General features: G+C 40.4%; 1 protein-coding gene across 3 annotated transcripts in view; it reads right to left on the reverse strand.

The window, feature by feature from the left end:
- The window catches only part of ADGRG2 (adhesion G protein-coupled receptor G2), a 138969-nt gene that overhangs the window by 31951 nt on the left and 89616 nt on the right, over positions 1–17402 (reverse strand). For 2 of the 3 annotated variants that reach the window (XM_045089356.1, XM_045089354.1), the window contains exons 4-11: positions 16213–16248; positions 13595–13633; positions 13455–13478; positions 11417–11455; positions 9472–9513; positions 7193–7246; positions 3666–3718; positions 2519–2574 (exon numbers count right to left, since the gene is read on the reverse strand). In XM_045089356.1, coding sequence (XP_044945291.1) covers positions 2519–2574; positions 3666–3718; positions 7193–7246; positions 9472–9513; positions 11417–11455; positions 13455–13478; positions 13595–13633; positions 16213–16248 — 343 coding nt within the window. The remainder of the gene's footprint in view (positions 1–2518; positions 2575–3665; positions 3719–7192; positions 7247–9471; positions 9514–11416; positions 11456–13454; positions 13479–13594; positions 13634–16212; positions 16249–17402) is intronic. The other variant, XM_045089355.1, reaches the window with a different exon arrangement.

Here is a 17402-nt window from a genome sequence, read left to right on the forward strand (position 1 = left end):
ATTAGGCTCCTGCAACCCCCAGGCAGCTTCTTCTGGCAGAGGGCCCAAGGGAGAGCCAGCCCAAGGCGAAATTTCTGAGAGGGGCTCACCACTCACCATGGGGCCCTGCACCCCTGATTGCTTCCTCACTCCCTCTCCACCTGACCCCACCGCCCTCTAGCACTCTCCAGCCCTCATTCCCTTCCTCACCACTCCTCTTCCAGAATCTCCCTCATTCTTTTCCTCCAATCCCTCTCAAACAACACCTTTATTTCTTCAATGTGGAAGAGTTTCACGAGAGGTTAGGACAAAAGAAACCTAGTTAAAGAATTCACTCTAGGAGTGCCTGGGTGGCTCCGTAAGTTAAGCATCTACCTTCAACTAGGGTCATGATTTTGAGGTCCTGGGATGGGCTATGCCAGGCTTCCTGCTAAGGGGGAGCCTGCTTCTCCCTCCTCTGCCCTTCTCTCTCAAATAAATGAAGAGGAAGAGGAGGAGGAGAATTCACTCTAAGGCAACCATTCTCAATTGGGGGGAGCGGGGCGGGGAGGAGACAGAATCTGCCCCACAGAGGACATTAGGCAATATCTGGAGATGTTTTTGATTGTTGGGGGCTGGGTGTTACTGGCACCTAGTGGGTAGAGGTCATGGATCTGTTACAGATCCTACAGTGCAAACACAGCCCTGCATACTAGAGGACGATCGGGTCCAAAATGACAATAGTGCCAAGGCTAAAAAACCCAGCTCCAAGGAATGGGCAATAGTTCTAGGTGGTTCCATGGAAGGTCTAGAGGAAAGAAGAGAACAATTGTGACAACAATAAGTAGTCAGCTAGCTTTTCTATTTGGCAGGAGCCGCTCCTCCTTAACTGTGCTCAGAAGCTACCTTTCCGGGGATCTCCCTGGTCCCTGGGTTCAAGTCCATCCACTCTGCCTGCTCTATATTTAGAAATGTAGAACATCCTTCAGTGCCCTAGACATATCGCATTCATTGTAGGGATTGTACTGTATCATTATTTGTTTGCATCCTAGGTCTATCCTACCAGACTCTAGACTCCTGGTTCTAAAAATTGGCCTCAGGCTAGAACCACCAGGGGGCATTCAAAAGTATCAACTTCTGTGTCCCAGCCCCCAAATACTGATCTAATTGTTATAGTGTGCCTGGACATCAGGATTTTTAAAAGCTCCCCCAGGTGATTTTAATATGCAGCCAGGATAGTGAACCATTGTTCTAGAACAGTTTTCCATCCTGAGAGTTGGGTTTATCCCAAAGGCCACACACATAGTAGGTACCCAACAAATGCTTTGTGGCTTTAAATGAATTCCTCTGTATTTCAAATCTAATAATTCAGATGAATTGTAAATATGCAAATTTGTGTTCTATTTATAAATTTGTGAGTTTAAAAAAATGTATCTTGGGGCGCCTGGGTGGCTCAGTCAATTAAGTGTCTCCCTTCAGCTCAGGTCACAATCCTGGAGTCCAGCACCAGGCTTTCTGCTCACTGGGGAGTCCGCGTCTCCCTCTGATTGTCCTCCCTCTCGTGCTCTCTCGCTTTCAAAGTTTAAGATGCTTCTAGGACATTGAGATTTTCTGCTTTTTATTTCATACATATACTCTGAATAGCTAGGAAAGCTACGTTTTTATTAGGAGTTCAAAAAATAGGAATAAAGGACAGAAACACCACTCCTGTCCATCCCAGTTCTCACCACTCTCACTAGAGGAGCCCTACAGATGTCTGATAGCTCCCAGAGATCAGATAGAAGAGATATAAGGCTCCCCTCCACCTCCGCACTGCTAACCCAGGGGAAGCAGCCAGGTCAAAATGCTAATTGAAAGGATGACCCTTAAAGAGTGTTCTTTTTTGTTTTGTTTTGTGTTGTTTTGTTTTTGACCTAGTTCAATATCATCACAGATACTCCCCGGACATTTTGGATTTAGTTCAAAATTTGATGCAAACCTCATTTGAGGGGTAGTAGCAAGGTTGAGAGCAGGTAGATTTTATCTCCGATGCTGCTTCCAAGCGCGGGGGTGAAGACATGATGTTTCCGCTCCCAGTGTCGCTCAGGTAAGACTGACTCCAGGCCTAGACTGATATTTTGACCTCGTGTCTGACTGGGAGCACCTGTATTTGTAATGTATTTCTCACTGTCCATGCTTGAACCTGGCAGCTGGTACCTACTTCACGAAGACCTCTCTCTCTCTGACTTTTGAATGACTGAGGCTTGATGAAAGCACGAACAGATGGATCGCACGGCATCCCACCTTGAACTCCTCTTCCAGCCTTTCTACCAAATCATATTAAAGCTCAAATACCAATTCAAACTGACCTCTTAACATATCCACGAGTGTCAAGGAGAAGAGACTCACAGGGCTATTTGATGATGGGTGACTACCGTCTCTCTGCTAAGAAGTCAAGAACCAATTCTTTATAAGCTTTGGGTCTATTTCCCCTTCTCGGTTTCCAAAAGCAAAGACCACTCAACAAGCATCTTTCCGTGGCTGATGTTTTAGCTTTTAAATCAAGCAGCAGATTACTCACCTCGATTCCCTTAGAGACAAGATGCCCGATAAGGTGCCATTAGCCGCATTTTGATTCTGTTAGGGGCACAAAATCATTAAGAATGTAACAAATACTGTTGTGGGGTTTTTTTTTTTTTTACACTCTCTAACAAGAAGTTGTTCTTCAGTTTCATTGACCACCCAAAGAAATACACCCTAAAACAGAATGCTAACCAAAGATCAAATCCTATCGACTGAGCTAGTTTCTGTTTTTATATCTCCTTTAAAAAATATTCTGAATCAGCAAGTCCAATGTGCTCACTGATTTCATTATTTCAAGGGTTCCCCCAAAAGAACACATTAAAGCTCTCCACATTAAAAGGTCCCAGACAGGGATGCCTGGGTGGCTCAGTTGGTTAAACAGCTGCCTTGGGCTCAGGTCATGATCCCAGTGTCCTGGACTATAGTCCCGCATCGGGCTCCTTGCTCAGCAGGGAGCCTGCTTCTCCCTCTGCCTCTGCCTGCCTCTCTGTCTGCCTGTGCTCGCTCTCTCTGACAAATAAATAAATAAAATCTTTAAAAAATAAAATAAAATAAAATAAAATAAAATAAAAGTTCCCAGATGTAAAGTAAGGAACTTGTAAAGAGGGAACTTGGTAGCAGACTCCACTGCATTTCTAGCACCTTCTTCCTCACCTGGTACATAGTGGGTGCTCAGGAAATAATCACTAAAAGAACAAACCACATTTGGCTGGGATCCTCTGACCTGATCCAGGTCATGGGAAGACTGACACTACTGTCACTAAATCCCCTGTGGGCTGGAACAGAATCAGATTCATAAGACCTCTTAGATTCAATATATTTCTTATTGCCAGAAGTTTCTACTATAATTTAAAAAAATTTTTAAAGGCAATAGGATTCCATCATATAAACATTCAGCAGCAAGCTTAGTGAAAATTGAAATATGCTTATTAACAAAGTACCATGATTATTATGAAGTCAAACCCTCTTGACAAAGCTAGTGACTCAACAACACGTTTTTATTTAAATTTGGTCCTAAAAGTAAATATGCCAAATACCACGAATAATCTGAACCTTAAACAAATCTTTACATGCACAAGCACTTGCTTTTTAAAATTAAATTTTAAAAATTTTAACAATTAAAAAAAAAATCTTTTAAAACCTACCTGGGTACCATTGCTTTCTTCATATGGAAACATTATTTCACCTCTAAAGAATGCTAAAAATAAATTTGCAGAACAAAAACTTGAGACTTGCATCCTTAGAGCTTAAGGGTTAATACAACACAGGAAAAGACTATCAGATTAACAATGAATAATCAAACTAATAAATGGTTTGTCAAATTCTTCGCAGTTACTCACATTTACCATCTTTTCTGTCAGAACCATACTCAATGACCATCAGTACAATTTTCAGAAAATGTGAACAATAAATTCTGTGTGGGAATGTGGAAAGAGAAAAACCTTGTCTCCTGGTCAAGAAATTTTAATCCTACATGCTGCTCATCAGAGCCTCGTTTCCCATAAAGATGCTAACTTAGGGAACTGGCTCTAACATACAGAATACTTTGGGGGGCGCCAGGGTGACTCAGTTAGTTAAGCTTCTTCCTTTGGCTCAGGTCATGATCCCAGGGTCCTTGGATGGAGCCTTGCACCCAGGCTCCCTGCTCGGTAGGGAGTCTTCTCCCTCTCCCTCTGCCCCTGCTTGTGCTTGTACTCTGTTTGTCTTCTCTCAAATGAATAAAATAAAATCTTTAAAAAATAATCTTTTGGGGTTTTCTGGTTGTAGTTACATACAAAAAGGAGGGAGAGAAAAAGCGTTTCTCAGAAATTAAGCAGCTGTATAATAGTCTAATTATTCCTTGTCATTTGACTTCGGGTTTTTTTTTTTTTTTTAAGATCTTATTTATTTATTTGACAGAGAGAGACACAGCAAGAGAGAAAACACATGCAGGAGTGTGTGAGGGAGAAGCAGGCTTCCCCCTGAGCGGGGAGCCCGATGCGGGGCTCGATCCCAGCACCCAGGGGCCATGACCTGAGCCAAAGGCAGCAGCTTAACAGATAAGCCACCTGTGCACCCCTTTTTCTTACCAAGTGCAATCTCTCCCCAAGAACAAAGTTAAGATTTTGCTTTTGAAACCTGAATAGTATGCAGGGAAAATCCTTTCTTCAGTTGAACAACTCACTGTGTCTTTCATCCCAGAAATGCCAGAAAACTCTGTTCTTAAAATGTGCACTTCGGGAAAATACAGAACTCAATTTCAGTCAACCTGTTTCCTACAGGGTATACTTGGAGGGGCTCCGAGTCAATAAAAAAATAAATAAATGAAGAAAGAAAGAACGGAAGGAAGGAAGGAAGGAAGGAAGAAAGAAAGAAAGAAAAAAAGAAAGAGAAAGAAAATAGAGACTGCTTAACACAAGTACACTGTGTGCAGTTCATAATCTACAGAGACAGAAAACCGGCCTCTTGAGCGGAAGGCAAAGAGGTCATACAAACTAGGGCAGCTGTCAGCCATTTTTCTGGTATGCGATCAGACATTTAAGGTTCTGTGGGCCATACGTTCTGTCAGAACTACTCAACTTTGCAGTTGTAGCATGAGACGCCAAACAACAAGTACATAAATGACATGGCTATGTCCCAATAAAACTTTATTTACAAAAACAGGTGGCAGGCATTATTTAGACTATGGGCAGTCGTTTGTCAACTCCTGAGCTGGAGGCTTAAATGCCTTCTCAGTCATCTCTTACAGCAACTCAAAGTACCACTGATGCCCACAGCCAAGAACCCAATGGTCCACTCCACTTAAAATGGCCTATAAAGCCACTGGCCCAGTAACTTACAGGATTTCTCTCTTTTAGCAACTTCCCTACTGAGAACCTCAACTTTGGCATATTGATACCGAAATCTCAATTAATGCAGCATACAATTATTAAAAGTAAAGATACTTGACATATGCATAGAATTACTTCTAAATTTGGGGGCAGAACCCCTTAGCTATTAAAAATGTATTTAGTGAGTGCATGCCGACACCCACAGTTTCTCTCCCTCACCCCCCTTGGCTCTCCAAGTTCATCCTTCAGTCTTAAGGAACGCACGCTGAATTTCAGAGCCCAGAGGTAGCAGAGGAACTGGGAAGCTTTGGACCCTCAGCCTAAGTCTGCCTGGTCAGCTCCCAGTTTTGTCACGAGCCTCCGTTGTTTCCCTTCATGATCTCAGATTGGAACCTGAGAGAAGTGAAGGTTTCTAGTTTCTGGCAGGATACCATGGGATTTCTGGTGCCAAAAGAGTTGGTTCCCTGATGACGTTGTTTTCACCAGGCACTAAAACAAATGGTCAATTCAGTCACTTAATTGGGGAAAACATTACTCCAACCAGCTTCCTGGCATCTGTTATTCAAGATGACCTTTTTTTTTTTTTTTTAAACTAAATGTTCAATTTTCAAAGTTATCAAACATCATGTAGACACAACACTAAACTAGACATTAGTCACCAGTCCAAAACACAGATGAAGCGTACAAATAATGAAATTTCGGAGAATTCAGTAAGAGAAGGGTAAGAAAAGAGGGAGGGAAGAAGAAGAAGAATTACAACATATGTGAAAGTGAAATATATCTAACCAGTCTTTTTTCCATTTAATCAAAGCCAGCTAACATATGCCTACTACACTCTACCTGGTGCATTCTATCAGCAGAAAGTTCATATACGTAAATCTCACATTCACACAAGCAGAAAAGTTTTGGGGACCATTCTTTGAATACAAAGTTTTCTTCTTTTCTAATACTATCCAACCTTGACTTCTTTTCCTTGAAGTTGTTTCCTATGCTTTTAAAACAAATTATTAAAGGAAACAGAACAAAAGGAACAGAAGAAACGGGAAATATTCCTATAAGGATTGTTTTTTAAGACTTTAATTACAAAGTACATCACTACCTTCCTCCTCTCTCTTCCCGTGATCCAGCTCTGACCTGCCACACCATGTTTTTATGTTTTTCACATCTGCTTTCATTGGTTTTAATAAGGAAAGAAACCCAGAGAGCCAAACCAACGTGAGAAAAATGGCTGTTTCATTCCTTCTGGCTCATGGCAGAAGGGAAAATATTCCCATTTCAGAAACAGTGTGTTCTCAAGAGATTTCCATCTTCAACTCAAAAAATAGTGGGCACAGTCTGGGCTAAGGATGGCAAAGTACACTCTGGGCACTACTGGAATTAGCATCCAATTAAACTAGGTGTACGTGAGGTTTTCAACATTCTGGTACAGCGGTTTATTTTACTTTTAGCAAAAGACAACACCCTCTTTCTCAGCTATAATACTTAAGGGCCTATGGAAAAACTTGAGGGATTTATATACCAGAAGTGGCTTTCAATAATTAAGTTCATTACTAGTTAATATTCACAGATCAACTCTAAGGATATTAGTTATGGATTTAAAGCTATGGCGAAAACTATTTGGTGTAGAGCTTCATGTTCTCATATTAAGGAAATCCATCGCCATCTCACTACGCAACAGGAAGATCATTTCAGGCAGTTCTAAAATGCGCTTTTGTTTTCATTTGGGACTTCTTACTAGCCAGGCAACGTGAAAAGAGAGAGATCAGAGAGATACGCATCACATCCTCAACAGGAGAAAAACAAACCTTTTCTCTCTCTGGAGCTCATTTATCTGGTAATATGTCATGTACACAAGAACTAACCTGAGTCATTGCAAATAGATGACAAATTGCAGATATTTCTCTGGGGTTTGACTCCTGCAAAGAAAACAACCCAGCCGGTTAAACATGTCAACACCTACACTTACATCCTACATTGTCAAGAGAATTCACAAATTTAGGCATCAAATGTGGACCAAAAATATTTTAAGTTGGGTATCATTGGCTGGATGAATTCCACAAAGACTAGTGCAACAAGAGACTTTTCATTTCGTAGCTGCCCAGCTATACAGCTTGACTCTTTACTACTCCTTAGTATGTCACTGTCTAATTCCCTACTTCTCCCTCAAAATTTTTGTTGTCCTATTCCCAATTAAGCCCTCTCCCGCTTGACATAAAAAGAACAGTATGAAGGCAAATCGAGCATAGAGACTTTAAATGCAATAGCCCTTACTCATAGATCCTCCTTCCTTTCCTGGGTAGGGGAGTCCTTGAACGCTCTAATGCTGCTCTTATTTCCTTATGCAAATATATTAAGAAATAACAGCAGTGTCATGATGTCATTGCACCTAGGCAAAAACCACAAAATTCAAAACTATTTGCTCAACAACCACCATATTCTACAGGTTTTGGAAGGCTGCAGATACAGACCCTGCCCTCCACGAGTGTGCTATCGAGTAAGTGATGGTGGCCGGTAAATAAAAAAGTTATAGTGAGGGCAAAATGGAGTGAAGGCCAGGACAAGAGACCACACAGGCATACAAAGGAGGGAGAGACGAATGGGAGATGAAATAAGCCATGTTAGAACCAAAAACTTCATAGTCACCTAAAAAACACTGCACCCTTTGGTGAAAAGAGAAGTGCATCTCTTCTTTGGACTTGAAGAGAGCTCCAGGCTTACTCCCCTAAAAATCTTGCCTTAATTTCATCCTTGTGGTGAAGTATATGAAATCTATAGTAAATGAGGGGCAAATGCTGATAACACATTAAGCAAAGTGCCAAGGGGAAAAGACTGTTACATTAAGGAATATTTTGCTGTCCCTGTTAGGTCTGGCTTGGTCAGAGTTATGTATGCAATGCCCGACTGCTATTTTATTTCCATTGTACTTTAGGAGTGCATAATTTTTTTTCTTAAGAGAACGAGTTTGGACACAAACTAAAATTAGAACTTGTGTTAATGCATGTGAAATGGTTTCTGCCAGAACAATCTGGGTGACATCTGCTGTAGAGGTATCATGCTTCAACTAAGAGTTTTGATTCTGTGAACAAACTGAATTTAGGTGCCACAAGGTACCCTACATGTAGAATTGCATGTTGTTTCATAGCAATGTTACCCACACCAAAATAGAAATTTCATTTTGAATATACCTGCTTTAGATGGTGGGTAGTAATGCTTTAAAATGTTCTCTACAATCCTTGGTCTACTGTTCACTCAGTGTTACCTTCCATCTCTCATCTTTCTCTAAATTTTTAGCACCTTTGTTTCCAGCGATGTGTGTCTTTTGCTGCTCAAGAACCCTGAGAATTTTCTTTCCCATTCTTAGGGCTTATCTGTAATTTCCCCCGAGTACATGACCATAGGTCATCCTTTAAATCATGAGTAAGAAAACTTTATAAAGGGTCAAAAATAAATATTTTAGGTTTTGTGGGCCATATAGTCTCTGTCACAACTACTCGACTCTCCTGTTCATTGTACGGAAAAGTAGCCATAGATAACATGTAAACAAACGGGCATGGCAGTGTCCCAATAAAACTTTATTTACAAAAACAGGCAGTGGGCCGTATTTGCCCCGCAGACCACAGTTTGCCAACCCCTATTTTAAATCAACCAGAAGCCTTTGTTAAGCAAATCGCGTATTCCTACTCTTGCACAAGGTACTTGAAAGTACATCCCTTTATTTGATTTCAAAAGAGTTTGAGGTTGACTCCTCTAAGAAACCTTCCCTCATAAATTACATCCCATCGATAACCACTAGCACCAGCCCTTTTATTTCCCATGCTTCTTAACCATGTCAGAAACACCTGTGTTATGATTTGCCTTTATCTGCATACATGTTGGTGTTAGTTATCTCTTTATCTGCCTTATCTCTCCCCAAACTAGAAGATTCTGAAGGGTGGGCACTGTGTAACATCGGGAGTATATAGCCTAGACACTTAGTACAACTTTCAGGTACCCAGTGCATAAACATCTATTCATTAAGAACAGATTTCATTTTAAAAGGTAGGAAAAAAAGAGAAAGAAAACATAAAAACCAGCCATTTGTTTTTTACTTTACTTTACTTATAAAAAAGAAAAAAGTCTTGATATTGATAATAAATCATACCTGATGCATTGAAGGTTTTTACTATAGTGATTTTAGTTTTTTCTGCAAAGAAGCAATTTAAATATTAGAGCAGAACTGTTGCTTGTTTTTAAAAAACAATTTGCCATGAGTAGCATTTTAGTGAAGTGCTAAGAAAATCATACTGTTGACACATTTTGGCCACTATGGCTTTTCCCGGCAGCAGAATAAAGGGAAATCACGTACCCAGATCCTATAGCATTGAACTAGGGTGGGTGTGGGCTTTGGATTCCCATGTTTACCCAGTTCTCTCCCACCCATTACGCACCCCACTGTTTGTGCCATTCTACTGCGGTTTCCACGTGCTGCTGCTAGACAAATTAATGTGCAGTTACACTTTAGATATGTAGAATTAAGCCACTCTCAGGACCTTCAGGTGACAGGTTGCAAAGAAAAGGTGGTTCAGAATAAAACTTAATGGAAACATAAGACCTAAAATACTGCATACTCTATAATCAAGAAAATGTCCTGCTATTTTCTCTAGGAGCTAACATAATATTACCGCTATTACATCCATAGATATAATTATTCTCAAAGAGGCTGAAACACTCGACTACGGTTGTACAATAAGGTCACAGCAGAACCAGGACAGAATTGTTCAAACCGCAGGCCAATAGGAACACGCTCTGAAGAAGCAAACCTTAGAAATGGCTTCCCCAGAGTATGTTGGGTTCATTTCTCAGATAACAGAGAACCAGGTTTAGAAATCCTGGCCCTAAGGATGGCCAATTAGAAGAGGCTGCGATCGGGGCACAGATTTGCAAAGGTCTGTCTGCCTGGGTGAGAGGCAAATTCTGAAGAGAACACAAAGCTCAGATCTTGGAGAAGCACTTAAGAATGATAACGTTACACTACCAGCTTCTGAAACCTCGATTGTGTTATGTGTGACTGATGAGTTCCCGTTTTAGTGTGTGACCGACTCATGGGTAATGGCTGGTGGTAATTACGGATGCTGACAGTATTTTTGCATTATCGTATAGTATTTGGTTTGCCCCGATACTGTCCTACCCAGAGCAAACAAAACACATCTGTGATATGAACTTCCAGTTCTAGAAACAAAGTGCTTTTGGGGAAAAATGTTCAACCTCTCTAATCGAGAATGTAAAACAGAACCTACTGAATTGAAAGCTCTGATAATATGTGAGATAGTCTCAGCTCTCAGCAAAGGTACGGTGACACGGATATCCTCATTCACTGCTGACAGGAACGTTGCTGGGTACAAGCTTTTCAAGAGGGTAACTGAGCAGTGTATCTAACAAGGACCTTAAAATACTCGCCAACTGCTAACCCACTACATCCAATCCTTAGAATGCTTCCTATGGAAATCGGGAATGAATGCAAAATGTTGGCACAAGGATGTTCATTGCAACAATTTCTATTAAAAAAGTATAAACAACTTTAAGAATGTTCAACATATGGTACACAATGGAATATTATCAAGTCATTAATAGTAATGGACAGTGGAAAATACTTATAATTTAATATGAAATCAAAAGGGCAAAACATAAAAATCTATATATACTATGACTATTGTGTAAAAGACAGACAGACACACACACACACACTGCATATGTATAGATGATCATGAATGGAAATATACCAAATGATTAACAGTAACAGTCTTAGAAAAGTAATATTAGAGATGATTTCTATTTTTTTCACTATATTTTTCTATATTCTCCATTTGTTATGAGCTAAGATACATTACTATTACAATTTTTTAAAGTTATTTTAAACGGAGGGAGTTCAGGAAAATGATAACACCAGAATGACACTATCAAAGTGAAATGAGTAGTAAATCAACAATTGAAGACACAGGAAGTAGGCAAGGAGACAACATTTAACAACCCAGAAGGCTGACCACACAAGTGAGAAACCCAAGAAGGCAGAGGACAAGCTATTATATTTAGAAAGAACATGATATTACCTGTTTTGTTTAAAGTGGATAATACACTCGAAGTAGCATCTGAAATAAAGTAATGAAAATTAAGCTTAATTATTGATATGCTTAATGAACACATACATCTTCTAGATTCCTTAAACATTTCACTTTCCCCAAATCCTAGAGAAGCTAGAGAGTTTTGCGAAAGCCAGCTGACACTATCAAATGTATTTGCTGCCCATCCCGCCACACACTAACCATTCTCCAAACCCCAGACACAAGTATTCATTCTTTTTTTTTTCTTTAAAGATTTTATTTATTTATTTGACAGAGGGAGAGAGATCACAAGCAGGCAGAGAGGCAGAGGGAAGCAGGCTCCCTGCTGAGCAGAGTCTCCGATGTGGGGCTCGATCCCAGGACGCTGAGATCATGACCTGAGTCGAAGGCAGTCGCTTAACCCACTGAGCCACCCAGGTGCCCCAAGTATTCATTCTTTTAAAATGTGTTTCCCAAACACAGGTGATGTGTCTAAAACACAGCAACACTTCTATGATTATTAGATTTAAATAAATTCATTTATGTTGTTTAATAGGTTATCACTTTTACACTCCATTATAGTGCAAGTCCCTAAGGGATATATTTCCAGTTAATACCAACTTTAATATACAGCCCTGCGGATGCCTGATGGTACACTCCTACAAAGCAATCTTTAAGTAGCTTTGGCTTAAAATTAAACTTCTTAAACATTATATTTAACTGACTTTTAGGGGAAAAAAAACCTCATTTTGATCTTATTTCCCTTAAAATTCCATTGAAAATCTATTCTAACTGCTATTTCTTTAAATAGAAATCATGGTGTCATTTATTATTCTGGATGAAACCTTAAGGGGGAAAGGTACATATTACCACACTTAAAAATCCACATACAATGGATCTAAAAACTACGGCCAAAGCTATTTTGAAGATGTTCTTTCACTTTAAAAAGTAATTAAATGTAGGGGTGCCTGGGTGGCTCAGTCTGTTAAGCATCTGCCTTCGGCTCAGGTCATGATCCGCAGGTCCTGGGATGGAGCCCCACATGGGGCTTCCTGCTCAGCAGGAAGCCTGCTTCCCCCTCTCCCACTCCCCCTGTTTGTGTTCCCCCTCTTGCTGTGTCTCTGTGAAATAAATAAAAAAGCAAATCTTTACAAAGTAATTCAATATAAAAACAGTAATATCTAGCCCATCCCATTAAACCAAATATGAATTTAAACCAGTCTTGATCGGTGTGAACTTCATCTAGGATCCATTGGCTCCTTAACCACCAAGAGATTTTTATTTTAACTAAGTAAGGGGCTGTGGAAAGGGTTAGGTTTGAGCTGCACAAAGCTGAAGGCCACCTACCCACAGAGGGGACCGCTGAGAACGCGCCCGGTCCGCCTCCCTCAGACACAGCCCACTTCTCTGGCGTGACGAAGAAGCTGGGTTTTTCTCTTTATGTCGTGCTACTTAAGAATTGATAAAATCATCTATAGGGGTGCTTGGGTGGCTCAGTGGGTTAAAGCCTCTGCCTTCGGCTCAGGTCATGATCCCAGAGTTCTGGGATCGAGCCCCACATCGGGCTCTCTGCTTAGCAGGGAGTCTGCTTCCTCTTCTCTCTCTCTCTGCCTACCTCTCTGCCTACTTGTGATTCTGTCAAATAAATAAATAAAATCTTTAAAAAAAAAAAAAGGGGGTGATCTTTGAACACTCCATGCCGAATCACTGAAGTCACTGGATGTGCTTTCCACATTTAAACAATCTGTCATATAAAATGTGCTGGCATTGTGTTGGAAAGCAAGAGAAATAGGGTACTCAGAATGGGATCAGCATTTCTTCTTTTTCACAGAGCAGTTAGCGTGGTGGGGGGCTGGACTCCTTCCATAAGAATGTTTTCATTTAACCAAGAACTTCAGGGTACTCTCCAGAGTCAACAGATTCGGGGATTTGATTTGGGGTGTTTTTCCTTCAGCGTATTTGAATACGAAAACCTTCGACACCACTCATTATACTTATATCCATATTAAGGGTTATCAATTTTCACTTGCTTCAGAAAAATTCTTACCATTTAGGCTTGTAGTTTCAACCTCTTTTGTCCCGAGGGAGGGGGAAGGAACCAATAAAAGGCATAATTAAATCCAAAACTTAACAAATTGGGCTAAAACTAGGTTTGAATTTTTTTTTTCAAAATCTTGCCTGGAGTACCATTGGTGTAGGGGACAAAACCAACAAAAGACGATTCAACTGCAAGAAGAAAAAACAAAAAATTTTCAAATTAATATTTTGAAACAATTATTTATTGAATTCTAAAGAGTTAAAACTTTTGAGATAGAATTATGAAAAGAAGTAGACAACATGCTATCAGACCAATATGAATCTCCAAGCCCCATAATCTCTCAGAGACTATACACTTAACCAGAGAATTGCAGAGAAAGAACCCCAAGGAATGAAATAAACACATCTGTCTCATTTTACAGACAAAGAACTTGAGACTCATCCCTCAAAGCCTGCTCCTACCTATGGAATATTACGGAAATAAATTTTGGAACCACAGCAAAATATGTGACATACCACTTCCAAATTTTTTCAGCCAGAGAATTCAAGAAAACATTTTATACTTTGAATAATTGTCAAACTACAATTGTGAAATATATGAGCACGTTGGCTCCACTCTGTTTTAGTAATGCCTGGCACTCTTCCCATTGTGAATGGATTTAAAAAACAAAAAACAAAAAACTTTGCTATCACTCAGTACAGTACCACCTAACACATTTTCCTGGTAAGTTATTTTAAAATATGGCTGCTATTAAGACAATCAAGTTCTAAATTTCCCATGGAGTAAATACACTTACGCTAAGAGGTCAATCTACTACACACACTTTGCATGTTTAAGTATTAAAAAGGTCCTATGGCTTGACTTCTACATATACACAGGAAAAGTAAATGCAAACATTTTACAAGTAACACAAGCTCTGCTGCAGGAGGCAGACTGATATATTCAGTGGGTTAAGGACCACATTTGGGTGTGTCAAGGCACTTGGCTGGCCTGTCTTAGACTGCTCATGCATTGGCTGAAACACACACACCCTGTCTTACATTATTGCTTTCATAGTTTGTCATTGACTTTTTTTTTTTTTAATCACCAAGGATATTTCTCAAGAAATAAGACGGTTTCTGAGCAATAAGATTCAAAGTGTGGGTATGGAATCCTTTGCTGTTGGGACAAAACAAAATAACTGGCCAAAGCTGGTTTTTTAATGAATGAGTATCCGCTCTTCTGAAAGGTGATGAGTGGTGAGAAGAGGCCTAGAAAGCACAAGCCCCTGCCAGTCCCTGGATGTGTTCCGGCTGTTCCATTCCGGTTAGTTTGGCTCTCCCCCGGGGAACCCAGGACCCAGGCTTTGACTGAAATCGGTGGGTGCCTCCAAATCTCCATATCCTCTATTTCCATGCAAACAGGATTTTGCTAAGATATTACCATCATTAAGTCAGATGATGGCTACTGTACTAGGAGAAAAATACAGTGGTTCATTGCACCCTAGGAACCTTTAACAGCAAGGGGGCAAATTGGCACAGTCCAAAAAGCTTGGGCTTCGGAGGCTTGCAGTCCTGGTCTGAATCTTCACCCCATCCCCTTATCACTCAGAAAAATGATCGTTATTACTTCTTGCGGGTTTACTCTGGGCCAGGTGCATAGGTCATCTCCTTTCACCTTCATGACTACTTACGAAGCAGATACTATTACATTCCCCGATTTATACATGAAGCAACTGAGGCCCAGAAAAGTGAAGAAACTTGCCCAAAGTCACACAGCTAAGCAATGGGATGTGGAGGGTGGTGTCCAAGCTCAAACACGAGTAGTTTGCTTCCACAGAATGTGTGAACATGAGCAAGTTTTATCCTCTCTGACCCTCAGTTTCCTCGTCTAGAATGTGGATATAGTAATTCCTATACTGCAAGACTGGAAGCTGAACGAGATGTCCGGAGACTCCTAAGCATGTGGTATGTCCACAAGAAGTTAACAGCTATTGTTACTAATTTCATTTAAATGAATTAACAGCAGCAGCTCATTTTCATACAACTAAGGATAGAATGTGAATGGACTGGCTCCTTACCATAAAAGATCATTCTACAATATACGGTATACCAGAAAGAACACAGAAGGAGGCGGCAAAAAAGCCACGTGCTGCCTGTGCCTGATGGGGGCAGGGAGTTGTGTGACCTTGGGTAAGTTACTGGGGCTTCACTGTCCCATCAGCTCTCACCATATGGGGCTAGACCACTTTATCCCTGCCTTCCGGTTCTGGTTCCAGCTAGCAGTCGTGAATGTGGGTTCTAGTCCTGGTTCCTGCCAATAGGGTCCTAGTGAAAAATTTCTCTTGATTGCCTTCCCATTCTCAGGAGGGCTAAGCCCTCAGAAGTCCTTTGAAAAGTATTTGTTCAGAAGTGCCTGAGGAAGTATACTGAAGAGAACATCTCATGCCTCAAATATACAGGAACACTGGGCAGGTTTATGTTCTTAATACTCTACGGGAGACCTATGAACAAGAATACTAAAAATAACGTTGAAGAACTTAAGCAGTTCCCCAAACGAAAACCCACAATTTATTCCTCAGCTTTGTCCATATATGTGGGGGCACCAATTTGCCTGTCCTCTTGTCTGTGTTCGCTATTGACTTTTCAGGTGTAGGTTTAATGACAGAATTAAAACAACCTGCATGGAGAAAAGCAATTTTGCTGGACCTGACCTCATGCCCTATCGCGTGAGGAACATTGAGGCTATTTTCCTGAAATTCCCCAAAGTCGTGAAATAACAGTCTTACCAGATGGTGATAACAGACTGGAATTATCAGCATTATCTGTTGAGGGAAAAGGTGATTTAAAGTTAGTTTAGTTTGTGCATGAATTTGTAGATGAACAGCTTGAACAGGAGCAAATGGAAAACGAATTGCAAATAGCTACCAAAAGAGGGCACTGTATGACTTTACAATTATTTCCAAAGGCCTGTTGTCAGTACTTCTCGACTCAATTCTCTCCAGACACATACATCTCTGGTGAAGCAATTCTTCCAGTTTAACCTTTGACAGTGCTCTCTGTATTCTGTCATATAATGATTTTGTATATTTGAAACTGAAAATGATGACTGAGAACTTCAGTTGTTGGCTGGTATTCATTAAAATTTGTACAAGTAAAGGGGCGCCCGGATGGTTCAGTCAGTGAAGCGTCGAACTGTGTTTCCACTCAGGTCATGATCTCAGGGTAGTGGGATCAATCCCAACCCCCTCAGCAGGGAGTCTGCTTAAGACGTTCTCTCTCCCTCTCCCTCTGCTCCTCTCCTCTTGGGCTCTCCGCCTCTCCAAAACAAAAAAGTTTTAAAAAAATCTTTTTCGAAAAACAATCTGTGAAAGTAAAGGTATAGGGGCGCCTGGGTGGCTCGGTGGGTTAAAGCCTCTGCCTATAATTTCACCACCCAAATATAAACGACATTAATATTTTGGCATATATGCTTTGCTCTCTCTATGTTTATATGTACATCTACATATGTATATAGATTTATGAATATATGTGTATATATATGTGTTTATATGTATGAGAAAGTTCATATCACATCAATGATTTGTATCCCAATTTTTCTCTTGACAGTATATCCTGAACATTCTTCTCTATCATTAAACAATTTTCCACAATACTTAACTTGTGGTCACTGTATAGCACTTAAGTGACTGGATATACCATTAATTTATACCACAAATTTCATTTTAATGGTACAGTTTTCCATGATTATCAACAATGTTGAAATAAATACTTTTGGCTAGGGGCACCCAGGTGGCTCAGTTGTTAAGCATCTGCCTTCAGCTCAGGTCATAACCCCAGGGTGCTGGGATTGAGCCCCAAATCGGGCTCTCTGCTTGGCCGGGAGTCTGCTTCTCCCTCTACCTCTCCCCTGTTTGTGTTCCCTCTCTTGGTGTTTTCCTCTGTCAAATAAATAAATAAAATCTTTAAAAAATATATT

The sequence above is a fragment of the Mustela putorius genome, unplaced genomic scaffold (genome assembly GCF_011764305.1).
Source record: "Mustela putorius furo isolate JIRA1106 unplaced genomic scaffold, ASM1176430v1.1 tig00003836_pilon_pilon_pilon, whole genome shotgun sequence".
Classification (NCBI taxonomy): domain Eukaryota; kingdom Metazoa; phylum Chordata; class Mammalia; order Carnivora; family Mustelidae; genus Mustela; species Mustela putorius.